Raw genomic sequence first — 17,438 nt, forward strand, 5'->3', positions numbered from 1 at the left:
GAGTCAAAAGTGTTGTTTAAAGACTGTAAGAGTTGTACATATACCACTGAATCTCCACAAAATATCACCAAGAACAACTGCGAAAAGGTGTTTGATATGGAAAACGACCTTATGATGAGACAAAGAAATATGATGACCAACACTATGACTAATAACGCACCACCATTTTTGAATAGTGGTATCCAACCAATGAGTGTCGGTGTATTTCATCAAAGCCCAAAAAACAATTTCGGTGTAACACCATTAGATATACAAAACCCCATTTGTTCAGTCTCTTACCAGTCACAACAAGGATTGGCAAAACTCGAGACAATAAGTTCGGTTGGTCAAAGTTTTGCGATTACAAAGCAAGACCCCAATCTACCAAAAAAACCTATGACACCTTATCTGATGTTTTTGAATGAGCACAGGGAAGAGTTCAGGGAAAAGTTTCCAGAATTGAAAATTACTGAAATTGCTAAAAAAGCGGCAGAGATATGGAGAGACATGAAAGAAGAAGATAAACAAGTGTATTTGGACAAAGCTAAGAAAGCTACGGAAAAATATTTAGAAGAGATGAAAACGTACAACGAGAGAAATAATTTAGACGAAGAAGAAGACGAAGAAGACGAAGACGAAAGTGACAACAACTCAGATGATAGTTACGAAGAGGATTAATTTCATTTAAAGCGCGACCATTAAGTTTTATTTTCGTCGTTCAAATTTTGAATTAAAAATAAATATCTTTAAAATTAGTTGGATATTTTATACATTGTAAATTAATCAATTAAATGTGTTATGATTATTTTTTAAGAATTATAAAATTAATGTTTGTAAATCTTGTTGTTATGAGGAGCAGAACCAAATAAATACGAAAAGATACAATTGATAATACTCAAATGACATATCAAGAAATTGGATCTCATATTTACGAATTTAAAAATATGAACTTGAAATATATAAAAAGCTTTGATGTATTTCTCGATAGTTAATTAACTTAATTAATTTTTTTTTGTGAATTGAACTCGTACCGAAAAATTCGTTGAATTTATCTTATTAAAATATGTTTTACAGAATGGTTGAGCTTAATTATATCATTATTAAATACAACTAATACGACTAATAATAATAAAACGTACATTAATTTTAAATAGTACTTTTGGGAAGTACTAATTATTCACATTGTATTTGGTTGAATATTTTTTGATAGTCTGTGATAAACCATCCCGATAACTTAATGTAACATAAGGTAAAATATAGCACAATAATATTGCAAACTTGAAATGAAAAAGATTGTGATAATGGTGTAGATATTTTCCTTTTTATTAATTTTTTTACTATTCTTAAAATTAATAAAATTGGTTTACCGATGTATTCGCCGATATGAAAAAAGGAAAAATTACTTGAAACAACAGAGAATTTGATTTGGCGAAAGATCCTGTTGAATTTGAGGTTCAAGGCCAACTTAACGGGTATAATTATTATTTTCCATATTATGAACTCTTTTTATGATAAGAAATAAATTGTCACCCTTGGAATATACAATGAAACAAAAAATTTTTTAAATAACATTTTTATGAAAGTAACCAAAAGGATTATAAACTACTATTATTTTAAATACAAAACAACAATTAAGCTTAAAACGCCGTTTTTTAATGAAATTTAAATGTTATTTAAAACAAAAGGGGCATAAAGATGGATGTGGCGAAAAGGTCGAATTTTGTTATATCAAATCAACAATAAAGTTTAAGCTAAAATTATATCAGAATTAATACGTAAAACTGTTACTACGTGGAGGAGGTGTTTTTTGGAGATCCTAGACTAGAAAACCAGATGAAGAAGTTTTTTGGAAAGCTGAAAGAAAAGGTCGAGAAAGAAGAAAAGGACAAGAAAGACAAGAAGAATACTAAGAAGGACAAACATGAAGAAGAAGAGGATAAGCGTTTGTAACTTTTGAAACCACTAATTTAATATTTTACAAAAGACAGAACATCAAATAACAATTTAGAAAAAATAGAGAAGGAAGCCGCTGAAGCCAAAGCCAAAAAGGAAGAAGAGGAAAAAGTAGCCAAAGAAAAAGAAGCTGCTGAACAAAAAGCTAAAGAGGAAGCTGCTGAAAAGGAGAAATTGGAGAAAGAAAAAGCAGAGAAAGATGCCGAAGAAGCCAAAAAGAAAGAGGAAGAAGCTGCCAAAGAGAAAGAAGCGAAAGAAAAGGCTGAGAAAGAGGAACAAGAAAAAGCCGCAGCTGAAGCAAAAGAGAAAGAAGAAGCTGCAATGAAAGCAAAACAAGAAGCAGAAGAAAAAGAAAAAAAGGAAGCTGCAGAGAAAGCGGCAGCTGAAGCCAAAGAGAAAGAAGAACAAGAAAAAGCTGAATACGAGAAACAAGAAGCCGACAAAAAGAAAGCTGAAGAAGAAGCCGCTAAGAAAAAGGAAGAGGAAGAAGCAGCTGCTAAAAAGGCTGAAGAAGAGAAACCAAAAGAGACACCTCAAGAGGCAACTGGATTGGGACTTGGAGCACAACCAAGTGGTCTTGGACTTGGAGCTCCATCCGGAGGACTTGGATTAGGAGCACAACCAACTGGATTAGGGCTCGGTGCACCAACTGGTGGACTTGGATTAGGAGGAGCACCCACTGGACTTGGTCTAGGTGCTCCTTCATCTGGACTTGGATTAGGAGCCCCTTCTGGAGGTTTAGGATTAGGAGGAGCGCCTTCAGGTGGATTAGGCCTTGGTGCGCCATCATCTGGTCTTGGGCTTGGAGCTCCATCTGGAGGATTAGGATTGGGAGGTGCGCCGATGGGTGGTATGGGTGGATTACCCGGTATGGGCATGCCAGCTATGGGTGGATTACCGACAATGGGTGAGACCAAGACGGACGAAGTAGCCCCAGCAGCCACTGTTAAAACAACAACAAAGAAGAAAACCAACAAGAAGAAAATGGTGATAGCGCAGTCCGCCTTTTTTGCGCATGAAAATGCGGCGAAGGCTGATAGTGTTTTGACCAAATTAGCTGATGACGCAGTTTTGGTCTTTGATTGTGGCAGTTCGTTTATTAAAATTGGAGCAGCTGGTGAAGAGCAACCAAGAAAAGTTATTCCAACGTGTTATATTGTTGAAGAAGATGAAGATGGTAACGAGACCAAATTGTTTGGGTATGACGCCATTGATAAAAACAGTAAACTTATATGGCCACTTGACCCACGAAATGACACTGATTGGGATGGTCTTGAAGCCATCATTCAGAATATCTACGACGTCGAGTTAAACGGATGTGATCCAACTACACATCCAGTGGTCATGACTGAACTTCCAAATATGAATGAAGCTGCTACTGATCGAATCAAAACAATCATGTTCAATGATTTGAATGTTCCATTCTTGAAGATCGTCAACCCAGCTTTGATGGCATTGTACGCAGAAGGCCAAGAGACTGGTATTGTTGTTGAAATTGGGAACAGAATGCAAATAGTTCCAGCAGTTGATGGGTATGTCATTGACAGTGCTATTGAAAAGATCAAAGGAAACGTCTCAGGTCTTACTGAGTACATGTCCAGACTCTTAAGAACATGTGGATACATTTACAGAACATCACAAGAGATGGAATTGGTCAGAGCAATCAAAGAAAATGTGTGTTACGTTGCTTTGGACTACGACGCCGAAATGAAGAAGAAAGCAACTTTGTCTATGAAAGAATTCACTATTCCGGGTAATAAACAGGCAAGCAAATTCTACCAAGAAAGATTCCAATGCCCTGAAGCACTTTTCCAACCCGAAAAGGTTGGTTTGGATACTCCGGGTCTTTCACAGATGATCTTTAATACAATCAAAAAATGCCCATTGACATCGAGAAGACCATTGCTCCAACACATCGTATTGGCTGGTGGATCAACTTTATTCCCAGGTCTTCCTGAACGGATTGAGAAGGATCTTAAAGTGATTTTGGACGAAAATAAAATGAACGGAAGGGATGTCAAGATCATGGTCCATCAGAACAGAAAGTACTTGGCGTGGGCTGGTGCTTCAACACTTGGAGGGATGACTTCGCTCCAGGATGAGGAAGCCTGCACAAAAGACTACTATACCAACAACTAATCAAGTCGTTTTCATTTTTATTTGATTTGAAATTTCTTATTGTGAATTAAGATATTTAAAAGTTTCTTTAATTATTTTCAAACCATTAAATGTTTGAAAATATTTGTATTTAAAGTAATTAAAATTATATAAATTTTAATTAATTTTTTAATTATAATATAGAAAAAGATATTATAAATAAATAACTAAAAAAATTAATTTATTTCATTGAGTTGACAAAATTGCAGAATTGCCCCCAGGCGTTGCCATCATCAAGAAGACCTCTTGTCATTCTAAGGTAAGTGAAGGCATTGAGGTTGTGTTGTTTGGCCTTATTGACAATTTGGTTGAATCCATTAGTGTTGCATCCACCATACCCACACAATTCAAGTGCGTTCTCTCCACACTTCCCAATTCCAACTGAAGATGCAGCGTTCAAAGCTTGGTCGACAAGATTAGCTGGCTGACTGCCACAGTTAGAGTCTGTGCCCGACATCTCGAGGCAAGTGAAGTCGAATCTGATGTTATTTTTCTTGAAGGTATTTGACAATGTTTTGTAAGCGTCATTTCCATTAGAGTTGTAATAGCCCGCTGTCATCTCAGCTGCGTGGCTGTTGTCAGTCCACCACCAATGAACTCCACTGATTTTCCCAGCAAGTGCCAAGTTGTCGCCAAAGACACTTCTTGCTGCAGACAACACCTTGTCGGTGTGACTTAACAAGAGGTCGAAATACCATTGTTGGAAGAACTTTCCGTATTCGCTCTGGTAGTTGTCGTTTCCATTTCCAAAGAAACCAGTTGATGTTGGTGGCTTGTAGTTGTACTGACCCGCATTAGTTGGGTTGTGTCCCCACTCGGAGTGTCCAGCATTGTTTGCTGCGTTCTTCAAGTTCTCCTGTGACTTGCTGTCGCTGCACTGGAACTCTCCAATACCGCAGTAGCTCCATCTAGAGAGTGGATATGACGGGTATCTTGTCTCACCGCATGGTCCCATACCAACTTGGATTTCATTGAGTGTTCCGTCGTCGATGTAACTCTGGAAATTCTGTTTGAAAGACGCCATGAAATCTTTGTAGATTTCAATTGGGGTTCTTCCTTCGAAGATGCTCTGGTCATCATAAGCAAATGAAATGTACTCGTTGGCGACGTTGTTTTCGGCGTCTTTGAAGAAGGCGTCATTGGAAGCGCCAGCGTTTCTGACCCATTGTGGAATTTCAATAGTCACAGAGTCTCCAACATTACCACCACACTTGTGGAACGACATTACTGCTTGGAACTTAAGACCAGCGTTCTTCACCATAGAGACTAAGGTCTTGTAGGCATTCCAATTGTAAGTCTTTGGCGAAGTCTCTACAAGTCCCCACCAGACATCAGACATGACACCAGCCACACCCGCTGACTTGATCTTGTTGAGATCGTTTTGAAGTTGTCCCTGGTTGTTGACACCATTGGAGTTAACAGTGTCAAGTGGCATCATCAAGTTGACTTCAATCGCAAATGCGACTGAGAGGAGTGCTACGAATGCAATCATTGTGTGATTCTTCGTTATAAAGTGGCGTTTTATAGCTCATTTTTTCTTTGATTTTTTGAAAAGAATTTTCAGTCGAACTTTTTTGGCTATTCTTTTTCTTTTCATTTTTCCTATAATGTAATGTTCCCAATTTATTAAACTAGAATTTTTAAGTTATTATTGAAAAAAAAAAGAAAAAAAACAATTGAAATGTTTGGATACTTTTCTTTGTTTTGAATGTGTTTTTCTTAACGAATAGAAGTTTCATGACATTTTAGTAAACCACATATTCACATATCATAACTCTAATCTATAATTTGATAATTTATAATTAACAAACACATAAGCAACTATGAATATCATAAAATAAAGTGTATACGAGTTTGTAACTCCTCGTGTTATAAATTCATTTTCATCAAGTTTATTACATTATTATTTCTTAGTTTACAATTATTAAGTGATAGAATAGTATCATTTAAGTCGATTTTAAATGACATCAAGTGAGCGACATTACAACTAATATATTATTATTTCAATTTTATTAAATGCACCAGTTGATAGCTTTTATAAGTTGTGTTTCTTATTTAAACATTTTTACAACATGTTATATTTGTATTGGAATAAACAATGGTTAATAAACTAACAAAACTAGTTAGAAAGTCAAAACAATAGCAAAGAAAAGCACACCAATCAACAAAGACGATGCACTGTTCTCATACGAGTCTGTCTCGGTGCCCTTTGTGTCCAATTCCAACTCGTCAAACATCAAGTTGACAGAAGTTGTTGAGTCGCCAGTTCTTGTGAAGATGATTGTTGAGACCTCACCATTCAAGTTGAATTGGTCAAGTTTGATGTACGCCTTCATGTTCTTGTTTTTCTTGACCTTGATTGTGTAACCAGCTGTGTTGTTGATGGTGGTCTCGTTGAATGAGTCGTATGCAGTGCTAAATATCTTAACATTGAGTGGGATATTGTTCAAGTCGTCGTTGTCGTACTTGACGTGGAATCTGAGTGTCTTGTACGTTTTGTCTTTGTCTTGGACTGTTGTTGAGACGCTGTCGTTTGTTGTGAACACTATCTTGTCACCAGGTAACATTGTCACAACTTCCCAGTGCGATCTGTCTTTGTCTTGTATTCCAACAGTCAAGTTGTCTGGATTGACAACCTCAAATCCCTCATAGAAGTCGCCGTCGTCATACAACTTGATGTAATCTGCTGTTGTCATCATCACAAATGCACATAATAAGAGTGTTTCCATTTTCAATTGGTCTTCCTCTTAATTTCCATCCTTTTATTCACAGAGCGACACTTTGACAACTCAATCACACATTCACAATCTGATTTCGTTTTGTTTTCTGTTTATGAACTGTAAAATGAATATGAACGAAAATCAGAAAGAAGTCACGTTGGGGAATGGCATCAAATTTGGGAGTGATTGGTTGGGGTATTGTGGAGAAGTAAATACCACACATGCCAATTACATGATAAATCAAATAGAAGATAACACCGAGTTTTCGTGTTTAGACATAATAAGGATGGGAAGGGTTGCTGCAAATACGGGGAAAAAGGGTGTTTTTTTAGACAAAAGTGGGAATGGATTTGTAGTTGATTGGATTATGAGGGAAAAACTTGACGAAAATGATTGATTGTATTTTTCATCCAAAAAATGTAATAATTATTGAATTTAAGCGTTGTTAAGATTCATTTTCTTTTTTTGTTTATTTATAAACTAAGAAGAAAATAAGAAAAACATTTTAGCTGTTTATTTCGTGTTTTTAAAAACAGCCAATCAAAATAACTCAAACTCGTTGTGAACTGTAAGACAACATTGTCGTGAAATGTCAAAGCGTTCAATACCTTTAAGCACGTTACTTGACAACGCAGTCGCAGACCACAACCCTTCCGTAAATATTAACCTTTTTGGTAAAATTGTCCATGCAGCAAGGAAGAACGAACAGGTCTGCTTGGTTTTGCGTCTCCAGCTTCTGAACAAACTAAAGTCACACCCATTTCGGTTTATTCCATCTCTTGAGGTGTATTATTGTGTTTGTCTTCTTGAGTACCTAGTGATTAAAGTGCGTGGTTTTGTCATGTTGATTCAAGACGAAGAATTTGTAAAGAGTCTCGACAAGATGGCTCAGCTTGGCGTTTGTTTTTTTTGGCGAACATTTTGCGCCTTTTTCAATTTTTGATTTTCCTTTTTTTTTCCTACCTTATATGTTCGTTTATTCCGCTACTTGGGTTTTTCATTGAAAAAATGATTCAATGAGATTTTATCTTTTCTTCTCAGTTAATCACAACGAGATTACTTGTCATCTTTTTAAAATGAATCTCAAACAAACTGATTATTCAGAAATTGGTCGGTCTCTTCAAGTCCAAGCCAACATTAGCTCAACTAAAAGTCATGAACTTCATCCAATTAGTTATGACTTATGACAATACAGAGCTGTACAAAGAGTTGTATACAACTTACAGAACAAAAGGAGTCAACTTCCCTCCCCTCACACAACCAGACTACGACGACAAAGACGCAACGTCAGTCACACAGACTCCAGCACTTCCATTTGATATCGAGACCAACTGTAAACCAAAAGAAGGACTTTCCCCAGTCAAAAACAAAGTAGAACTACCTCAGCCACAAAAACTTGCCGTCCAAGACGTTTCGACAAATGAAATCTTCGAAACACTTCCAGCCGATTTCAGAAAACTTCTCCAAACGATGTCCGAGTTTCATGAACTGTGCAAAGAGCCCTTAAAACGAAGCAACTTACTCAGAAATGGAAGTTTGCAATTACACCATCAACTCCAATGCGACGAAAACTTCTTCAAAAAGGCAATCGACATACAAAAAGAGTTCAAAAATCGATTCAACGAGTACTCGAACGTCGAAGAGCCTGATGACGAAATCATTGCAGCGTTGACTGAGGAGGGGAGAAAGATCGGGCACATTGTGAGAGTCTTTAAAAACGAGATTTCAAGGATCAAAAAGCTCGAAACGAAGATAGAGGATGGTGTTGGAGATATGAAATTGGCGGAAGTTCCATCATATGGTGTCGACGCCATGATGTCTGCGGGTGTTGCGTATCCAAAGACGACATCCGAGGCTGTGAAGATCATGGACATGATGAGCCACACAAAAGGAAACACACTGAGCAGAGAAGACTCTGTCACTGAGTCCACAAGTAACTCGGAGACGCCAGCAGGAAACGGTCACATGCAACAGAGAAAGAGCATGTTATTCTTTCCACCAATTGCTCCGCTTCCACAAGAAAGTAGCAAAGCCATATCGTTCAAAGGAATCAAAAAAGAAAATATTGTGAAAATGACATCAAGTGTTGACACGACAAGAATGTACACGGGATTTTTATAATGAGAACGATGATGCTTATAATTCTAAGAAAGTGTGCATAATCATATTTTAACCAATTCAATCGTCTTCTTTTACCATTTTGAGGTTTAGAAACATCCAAAATTTTGATATTCTTGGGATACAAATTGATAATAAACAAAAATTAAAACCACAAGAGGAGATTTCGAAAATTATTTCATTTTTGTAATAATTTTTGCACTGTTTATTTTTCTTGTGCTTTTCTTCAAAACAAATGTAATTCTATTGCAATAGTTGATTTAATTTACTAGTAAAATACTATTTGTTGTATTGGAATGGTAAAGACCATATTGAAACCGTGAAAACTATTCAAAGGTAACTGGAAAAGGAAAGAGAATGGCTTTGATAGGAAACACTAACGACAAAAATCAAGTCGCTTCACTTATCCATAGAGCACCATCAGCAGATATCCCATTTCAAACGGTCCAAGTCTCAAAGCTGAGCAACCCCGCGTCACTTATTGAGTATAACACAATGCGATTTTTAATCTTCGACTCTCCGACGGACGACAATGTCGACAACTACATATTGGAGTTGAAGCGATACAACGTGACTGATGTTGTTCGGTGCTGCCACCCGTCTTATGACAAAAAGAAACTCACGAACAACAAAATTGCGATTCACGAGTTGGTGTATCAAGACGAGGGATGCCCCTCGTCTCGGATCATCTCGGACTTCATGCGAATAGTGCGGACGATATTTCCGAATGAAATGAACCCGAATAACGTGACTTTAGGAGTTCATTGCCTCTCGGGGATAGGAAGGTTTGTTCGATCAATCACATGAATTGTACTCAAATTGTAGAGCGCCGACACTTATAGCTATAGCTCTTATAGAGCTTGGGATGGACAATTCCGATGCAATCAAATTTATTCGAAAGAAGCGGAGTGGAGCAATCAATGTGCTTCAGTCGAGATTTATTCAGTCATACGTTCCAAACCAAAAACGAATATGTGTAGTTGTCTGAGCGACACGCCACACAACGAAAATAATAAAATGAATGGTATATTATGTGTTATTTCTTCTTTTTATCCTTTTTCTTGTCGTCTTTCTTCTCTTCATTCTTCTTTGCGGGGACAGAGCCACTCTTCGACAATTGCTTCTTTAAATCGGCTTGTGTAATAACCATCCCACCCATCCCCGTTCCTATGATCTTTTTGGGCGCTATTTGTGGCTCGACATCTTCTTTCGCATCTTTGCCTTTCTTTTTGACGTCTTTGTCCTTTTTACCTTTGTCTTTCGTGTTAACTTCAGGAGTAGTACTCCCAGGTAACACTACCGTCGGATTGTTTTTCTCATCTTTTGAAGTCGTCTCGGTACGCATCTTCTTCTGTTTGTTGATCAAATTCTTACTTGGAGCTTTACGAGTCCCAGCTCTGACGGGTCGGTGCGCTACAGGTGGGCGTTGCTCTTCGACTGTAGCGAACAGATCGTCAATGGTTGAGATTTGTGATATAACTTCATTGTCTGTGATAACAAAGTCGTCCTTCTTGTCATCACCTTTCTCCTCTTTGTTTTCAATGTCGTTTGTTTCTTTTTCGGTTGACTCTTGCTCGAGCTTCTCTTGTTTTTCTTTCTTCTCCTTCTTTTGCAATCGTTCTTTTTTATCGGCTTCTTCATTAACAGTGAAAGAATATGTTATCCGTGGTAATGAAGGTCTCATAACAGGGACGGGTGGTTGTGTATTTTCAAAGTTAGTATCTGCGGTTATCGCTTTGGAAATGTCGTTTTGTGGGAGTGGTGGAGTTGGTTGTCGTGTCAAAGAAATTGAGAAGAAGTCGACAAACTTTTCTTTGTAATCGGTGTGGCACACGGGGTTGATGTCTTGATTTGTTGTAATGACAAAGACCAAATTCTGTTTGGCCTCTTTCTTTGTTTTGGTCTTAGTAAGTGTGTACGACGCATTATACGGAAGTGGATGGTCTGTTGCGTATTGTTTAAATTTGACATAGTCGTCGTCATTGATATTCTCATGCATAACAGTTTGTTGCACACCTTCAAAAAATGCTGATAAGAGTAACACCAAATTTGCAGTGAATTGCTTTTCGACATGTAACTCGCAAACATTGGTCTTCCCAGACTGTATGAAAACACACCAAAACGATGGTAACACTTTCATCACTTTACTCAACAAATTGTAGAACTGCTCGTCGAAGTACAATTTTGTGACTTCGTCAATGGGGTGAGTCGTTTTGATCTTAACAATTTCAAACGTTTCATTCTCAATCTTCTCCACTGCTTTCTTAAACTCTTTCATATTCCCTTTGAGTCCGTAGACTTGTGGGATCGTGTTTTCATTGAAATCTTGTGGGATAGTTGTTAAGAAGTATTGGTCCACCAAGTTAAATACTTTAAAATAGTTCTTTTGAACTATTTGAGGGTGTGAGGTGAATTTTGTAAATTCCTCAAAGTAGTTCAAAGAGTCTTTAGCGATCATTCCCTTGATCTTTTCCAATGATGGTTGTTTCTTTCCTGTGTGTTAGTGACTCATTGAAATGTCTAGTAATTAATTAAACAATTTATAGTAATTGTTTAATTAATTAATAGTAATTGTTATAGTAAGAACAATTACTAAAATACAAACCATATATTAAGAACTCACACTGATGTCGAGCTTCATTGTCATTCAACAAAGCAAATCTTAGATCAGAGAGATTTGGATATCTTGCTTGCAGATTAAGGTAATGTGTAAGGACCAATTGAACGTTCGTTTCATATTGAGTTTTGACAGTAAAAAAGACGAATTGTTTGAATTGTTCTTTAAGAAAGGGACTGACTTGTTTAAGCTTTGTTGGATCGCTTGGACATGTGATATATTTTTGTGACTCAAAACGAAGAGAACCAGGGGCTAAGTTTAACTTTTTCTCAATTTCGAGTAAAATTGGTTCGTTTTGAAGAATAATACGAGGGGCGTCATTCTTTACGGGGATCGTTGGTTGTTTCTTTGACATTGGTTTTGTTTTTTCAAATTCTATAGTTCTCAAACTTTTCGTTCAAATTCAACAAATGAGATTGTAATAAAATCACCCGTTTGATGACTGAATATGACCGAATTTATAGAAAGTATATTGTAATATTCTTCTTTAAGCTTTTTAAGGTAACTAATTGTTACTATTTTTACTATATTTATAGTTTTCGTCTTTTAGTTGTGTTTTGATTTGGTTGAGAAAAGTTGTTAAATTTTGGTTTGAATATAATAATAATTTTTATTATAAATGTTATAATAATTATATTATTTGATTATTTTTAAATAAAAAAAAATTATTAGTTAATTACAATATTAATAAAAAATAATAAACAAAACTAAAAATATATTTATTTTATATAGAAAGTAATAAAAAACAATAGTTTATTAATCTATTAACAAAAATTATTAATAAGATTATAAAAAACACCATTAATAATAATTTATAGTAAATAAAACCATATTATCTCATTATTTTTTGACTTTGTTTTATGACTGAATTATTCTCACAACTTCATTATGATAAATAAATCAATATATATTTTAATAAAAAATACCATTAAAATACTAAAATGAAAACAATATACATTTTTGGTACACAAAAAAAACAGAGAAAAGTTACCCGAGAAATGCCATCTTTTCGCCATACCTTTGTGTCTATAACTCATAAAAAAAGAAAAACATTATTTGAGTTCTTTGAGAAAAAATGTTCAGCCCATCTCGAAAATCAGAATATGTCTCGTGGAAATTACGACCACCTTTTCAAGATTCTTATCATCGGTGAATCCGGTGTTGGGAAGGTTTGTTCTATCTCGTTTACACGTCACTCACGGACAGACAGCCATCATGCAACGATTTTGTGAAAACACTTTTGAGCCTGTCTATATCTCCACCGTTGGAGTGGACTTCAAACCGAAGGTGATCAAAGTAGGGAACAAAACAGTGAAGATGCAGTTATGGGATACTGGTTTGTTTATATCGAACGATTTGAAGTGAGGTGTTGATTCAATTCGGTCGAGTCGACATTGAAGAGGAAAGATATAACAAGTAGCCGGACAAGATAGATTCAGAAACATCACTGCTAGTTATTATAGAGGGACACAAGGTGTTTTGATTGTGTATGATATCACCGACAGAGCATCATTTGATAAGGTCTCTTCATGGTTTACTGAGGTCAGAGATAGAACAGAGAATGATCCCCCAGTGATCATCCTTGTGGGGAATAAAACTGATTTGATGGATCACGCTGCTGTTAAACAAGAGGCCGTCGAACAACTTGCTAGACAACTTGGTGGTGTTCAAACCTTCACGTGCTCAGCAAAAGATGGCAGTGGAATAGATGACGTCTTCAACGCATTGACTCAATCCATTATTTCAAAGGTTGGCGGTGCTGCAGACAAGAAGGCCGATCCATCTATTGTCCCACTTAATAACCCACAAGGACAACAACAAACAAAAGAAGGTGGTGGATGTTGCTAACTTATTTGTGGTGAACTCATTTTACTTCTTTTACTATATTATAGTATATATTATATTAAAGTATACTATTACTATTATTCATCAAAGTACTAGTATATATATAGAAAGAATATAATATAATAATTGGATAGTTTTTTTTTCATTACTCACTAAATTTGAAGCACAGAATTCCTCTTTTTGTGACAAATAGAATAACAAAATATAACTCACCCCTCTAAAATGTTTTTCATTTTTTTTTCAGAAAATTTTTGAAAAGGAAATTCTCAAATAGAAAATAAAACTAAAAATTATTATAATCACTTGAGTGAGATGGAACCTACCCCAAATCCTTATAGTACTACCTCTTATCCAAATTTTCAAAATCCATACTCGAATCAACCTTATGATACTCATGATGATCCATATGCTTACGAAAAGCCTAGGCAATCACTCCAACAACAACAAAACCCTTCACAAATACCTCCAGCACAACTTTCGTCCTCCCAAAGTACTTCACACCTCCAAAGTAATGTCAACCCTCACCAATCCCTTCAGCAACAAGTCCCTCAAAATGTCCCACAACAAATGCAACCGACGCAACAAGCGAACTTGTATCAAAAACAATTCGAGACTTACCCTTCTCCTTTTCAATACCAACAAGGCCCTCCTCAGATGCCTCCACAACAACAACAATTGGCAATCAACCCTCAAATACCAATTCAACAGGTCGGAGGACCTTTACAAGGCCTCCCCCCACAACAGATGGGTCAACAAATGAGAGGATACCAACAACCCCCGCTTCCACCACCACAGTTTCCCTGCGTCTATCATATCCCGTCGTACGATGAATTTCCGCCTTCGTTTTATAAGAAAAGCAGTGAGAGAGACGACCGAAGAGGAAGAAGTAGAAGTCGCAGCAGAAGCCGAAGTGATAGCAGAGATAGATACAGGAAAAGAAGCGACTCCAGACACCACTCCAGAAGGAGGAGTAGAAGCAGAAGCGAACACAGACACTACAGAAGATAATTCGACACTCTTTGATGCTTTCTATTCACACACGTCTTGATTGCAGTATCAGTATTTTATGGCTTTTTTATTAAAAAATTTAATACAGAATTGTATCGTTAATTTTATAGTAAAATAACTATAGATTTTAATACAGAATTATATGATTAATTTTATAGTAAAATAACTATTAATTATGAGTATTGAGCAATCGTTGCTTGGATCGCTGGATACACCTTTCGAGCCGATAAAAAGAGCTTGAGTTGAGCCTTTGTTCGCACTAAATTGTGAGAGGCGTAGTCTATGTGATAATAGGTGTCTCCATTTAAATAGTCTGCAAGGAATCTAACAGCTTGCATGTAAGGGAAGAACAAGACAGCGGGTGCCAAAGTCTCTTTTTCGATTTGAGTCAACCATTGAGAGTGGGTTAGATACCCTTTAGTGAAACTTTTGAACACGTCGAAATTGAAATTGACGTTTTCTAAATTCATGTCGTCCTCTTTTCCAGTGTTTGCGGCGACTCTTAGAAAGTCTCCATAGTCTGACAAAATTGCCTCATTTTGTGTTGTGTCCAAGTCAATGATTGCTTTCACTCGGCCATTGTTGTCAAATAAAACGTTGTTACATTTGGTGTCACAATGCGCGACACGGATGGGGAGAGCGCCAGAATCTTTCATTTCTTGGAGAGACATCATTTCATCTCGAAATGAATGGATAATTTCAAGTTCTTGAGTAACTTTTAATAATCGATTTTGGTAATTGACTGAGACACTCTCATCCAATTGAGAAAGGCGAACACGAAGGTCATGGAAATGTGGAATAACATTATATAAAGCTTCTGAGAGTGTTGACAATATTTCTTCATATTCAGCAAATGCTTCTCCAGTCAACTCAATTGAATGTAAGTCAATTGGTGAGGAAGAGGACTCGATGAACTCAGACATCCGAAAGTATTTCCCCGAGACTTCTACAAAACATATACCAGGAATACGTTCGACGTATTTAATAACAGTATATCGACTGTATTTTTTTAAGTGATTGCTAACTATTAAATTGTTTTTACAAAGCGAAACAACGTCGGGGAAGACTTTAGTGTTAATTTCTTGGAGAATGTATTTTGATGTCATTGTAGTGACGAGAAACGTGGTGTTAATAAGACCATCTCCATATGGAGTGATTATTGTGTCACTTGGTAATCCAAACGCACGTATCGCTTTTAAAGCGGAATCCATTGTTTATTTTATTTATTCGTCTTTTTCATTCGAGTTTTTCAATTGAAATGTAACATTTTCGACGCAACTTATTTAATTAGTCGTTTGTTGAATTGTATTAATGACAAACTTAGCGACTATTTACCAGTTATAAATCTTTCGAATTTCAAACCAATTCTTTTTCATTCGTATATAAGTGGAAAAGCTTCATAAAAACATTTTCTATATGTTATAGTAACAAAATCATTTAATTATACTTTAGTTCACCTAGAACCAACTTTTAGCCCAATTCAAAATAGAGTCTCCCATCTTCTTGTCGACGCTCGAAAGGTAAGAAGTGACGGAGTCCAATTGCGTTGTCAAAGCAGCCATTTTATTGAGTTCGCAATATTTAATATATTTGACATTTGCATTTTGGATGACGATCGGGTTATTAGGGACCAAATAATACTCATCAAACTGTTCGATGTAGACGACATAGAAGTTTCTTGAAAGTGCAAAGACAAACACGTTTGACCCGTTGTCCATATTTTCCGGTAATGTGTCGAAGTCGGACTTTGATCCTTTAGTTAAGAAGAACTCGGCTTGTTCCGGAATGAATCTTAAGATGATGTCGTGGAGGATGAGTCCTGGGAAACAGAATTTCTTTCCTAAGAGGTCTTCGAGTTGTTGATGAGACAACAAGTAGATGTACCCATCGCCCGTGAGCTTCTTTTGATATTCAGTGATTTCGTGTGGACTCTTTGGTGGTTGAAACTTTGGTTTACTTGAGATATTAATACCACTTGGGGTGTGTACTTCGACCTTTTCAGTTGATTCTTCTGCGAGTGGGTCTTCTATTTTCCGAGTTTCGACCTTTTCGTGATGTTCAGTAGTTTCAACGAGTTGGGGTTGACTCTTTGCGGTGATTATTTGAGTTTCTGGTTTCAAACTTTTGGGTTGCGAAAGTGATTTCCAGAGGGTGTCGACTTGTGAATTCAAGTCTGCAAATCGTTCATTAATTCGGTCTAAAACGCTTTCTTGTTTCTTCTCATATTTCACAAATTGAACGTGTTGCAAGTACCACGGGACACTTTGATCCTTATTGACCACGTCATTGTCAAGTGAGTCCCATATATTCAGAACACTTTGGACCTTTTCGTCGTCAATAATGACAGACTCTTCTTTTAAACGTGATTTGAGCAAAGGCTGTGGTGTTGTTGGTTGTGTATCGCTATCCAAGAGAAGAGGCGATTGTGTCAATTCTTTTGTACCGTCTTCCGAGTGAACAACAGTCGCGTCACTTTGCACGTTAATTAGATCAGAAAAACTCACTTCGTCCTTTCGACTACTTGCAAGACTTTCTTTGTTCTTTGAAAATAAGTCATCAGTAAAATCAACAGTCCCAATGGTATCAAAATCAGATAGAATCGATTCTATAGATGCTGTGGATTTTTCATTGACTTGTGGAGTTTTAGATGTCCCCACAGAAGACTCGAGTTCTGTCAATTCGTTATGGATGTCTTCTAAAAAGCTATTCTTCATCTATATTACTAGTTGAAACTATATTTTTAATACGTCAATTCTTAGTTGATTTTTACTATAATGTATAGTTCTTTAATTAAAAAACAATATCATTTTAAATATGAAACATTCCTTCATTGAGAAAACTATTACAATGGTTTGATATATAATAACTATTAAATTTGTTATTTATTATTAATTAATTAAATAATTATTAAATTATAACCAGTAATAATTCATAAACAATACACAATTAAAACAAAGAGACTTGGACAGACTCTTCTTCATAAAATTCGTCAGAATATGTCTGTTCTTTATGTAACGAAGTCTTGTACAAATCTTTAAATA

At 36.3% G+C, this 17,438-nt stretch overlaps 11 protein-coding genes across 11 annotated transcripts; 6 read left to right on the forward strand and 5 right to left on the reverse strand.

The window, feature by feature from the left end:
* Positions 1 to 12: 12 nt before the first annotated feature.
* Positions 13 to 657, forward strand: EIN_152380 (HMG (high mobility group) box domain containing protein; the record flags this gene model as incomplete). Its single annotated transcript, XM_004257984.1, has 1 exon — positions 13 to 657. A coding segment is annotated over one exon (645 nt), but the record flags the coding sequence as incomplete, so codon positions are not given.
* A 1,155-nt stretch (positions 658 to 1,812) lies between these two features.
* Positions 1,813 to 4,071, forward strand: EIN_152390 (actin-6, putative; the record flags this gene model as incomplete). The annotated part of the gene is made up of 2 exons (XM_004257985.1): positions 1,813 to 1,921; positions 1,988 to 4,071. The coding sequence occupies 2 exons, from the start codon at positions 1,813 to 1,815 to the stop codon at positions 4,069 to 4,071; spliced, it is 2,193 nt and encodes a 730-aa protein (XP_004258033.1).
* A 199-nt stretch (positions 4,072 to 4,270) lies between these two features.
* Positions 4,271 to 5,581, reverse strand: EIN_152400 (beta-amylase, putative; the record flags this gene model as incomplete). The annotated part of the gene is made up of 1 exon (XM_004257986.1): positions 4,271 to 5,581. The coding sequence occupies one exon, from the start codon at positions 5,579 to 5,581 to the stop codon at positions 4,271 to 4,273; it is 1,311 nt and encodes a 436-aa protein (XP_004258034.1).
* Positions 5,582 to 6,212: 631 nt separating this feature from the next.
* Positions 6,213 to 6,818, reverse strand: EIN_152410 (hypothetical protein; the record flags this gene model as incomplete). Its single annotated transcript, XM_004257987.1, has 1 exon — positions 6,213 to 6,818. The coding sequence occupies one exon, from the start codon at positions 6,816 to 6,818 to the stop codon at positions 6,213 to 6,215; it is 606 nt and encodes a 201-aa protein (XP_004258035.1).
* A 1,146-nt stretch (positions 6,819 to 7,964) lies between these two features.
* On the forward strand, positions 7,965 to 8,930 carry EIN_152420 (hypothetical protein; the record flags this gene model as incomplete). The annotated part of the gene is made up of 1 exon (XM_004257988.1): positions 7,965 to 8,930. The coding sequence occupies one exon, from the start codon at positions 7,965 to 7,967 to the stop codon at positions 8,928 to 8,930; it is 966 nt and encodes a 321-aa protein (XP_004258036.1).
* Positions 8,931 to 9,284: 354 nt separating this feature from the next.
* EIN_152430 (protein tyrosine phosphatase type IVA protein, putative) lies at positions 9,285 to 9,915 on the forward strand (the record flags this gene model as incomplete). The annotated part of the gene is made up of 2 exons (XM_004257989.1): positions 9,285 to 9,712; positions 9,753 to 9,915. 2 exons carry the CDS (start codon positions 9,285 to 9,287, stop codon positions 9,913 to 9,915), a joined length of 591 nt encoding a protein of 196 aa, XP_004258037.1.
* A 48-nt stretch (positions 9,916 to 9,963) lies between these two features.
* On the reverse strand, positions 9,964 to 11,899 carry EIN_152440 (hypothetical protein; the record flags this gene model as incomplete). Its single annotated transcript, XM_004257990.1, has 2 exons — positions 9,964 to 11,420; positions 11,533 to 11,899. 2 exons carry the CDS (start codon positions 11,897 to 11,899, stop codon positions 9,964 to 9,966), a joined length of 1,824 nt encoding a protein of 607 aa, XP_004258038.1.
* A 748-nt stretch (positions 11,900 to 12,647) lies between these two features.
* Positions 12,648 to 13,392, forward strand: EIN_152450 (GTP-binding protein YPTM1, putative; the record flags this gene model as incomplete). Its single annotated transcript, XM_004257991.1, has 3 exons — positions 12,648 to 12,713; positions 12,751 to 12,880; positions 12,965 to 13,392. The coding sequence occupies 3 exons, from the start codon at positions 12,648 to 12,650 to the stop codon at positions 13,390 to 13,392; spliced, it is 624 nt and encodes a 207-aa protein (XP_004258039.1).
* Positions 13,393 to 13,701: 309 nt separating this feature from the next.
* On the forward strand, positions 13,702 to 14,397 carry EIN_152460 (hypothetical protein; the record flags this gene model as incomplete). Its single annotated transcript, XM_004257992.1, has 1 exon — positions 13,702 to 14,397. The coding sequence occupies one exon, from the start codon at positions 13,702 to 13,704 to the stop codon at positions 14,395 to 14,397; it is 696 nt and encodes a 231-aa protein (XP_004258040.1).
* Positions 14,398 to 14,570: 173 nt separating this feature from the next.
* On the reverse strand, positions 14,571 to 15,608 carry EIN_152470 (hypothetical protein; the record flags this gene model as incomplete). Its single annotated transcript, XM_004257993.1, has 1 exon — positions 14,571 to 15,608. The coding sequence occupies one exon, from the start codon at positions 15,606 to 15,608 to the stop codon at positions 14,571 to 14,573; it is 1,038 nt and encodes a 345-aa protein (XP_004258041.1).
* A 246-nt stretch (positions 15,609 to 15,854) lies between these two features.
* Positions 15,855 to 17,111, reverse strand: EIN_152480 (hypothetical protein; the record flags this gene model as incomplete). The annotated part of the gene is made up of 1 exon (XM_004257994.1): positions 15,855 to 17,111. The coding sequence occupies one exon, from the start codon at positions 17,109 to 17,111 to the stop codon at positions 15,855 to 15,857; it is 1,257 nt and encodes a 418-aa protein (XP_004258042.1).
* Positions 17,112 to 17,438: the final 327 nt, after the last annotated feature.

The sequence above is a fragment of the Entamoeba invadens genome (genome assembly GCF_000330505.1).
Source record: "Entamoeba invadens IP1 unplaced genomic scaffold scaff_1105074726367, whole genome shotgun sequence".
Lineage (NCBI taxonomy): Eukaryota > Evosea > Mastigamoebida > Endamoebidae > Entamoeba > Entamoeba invadens.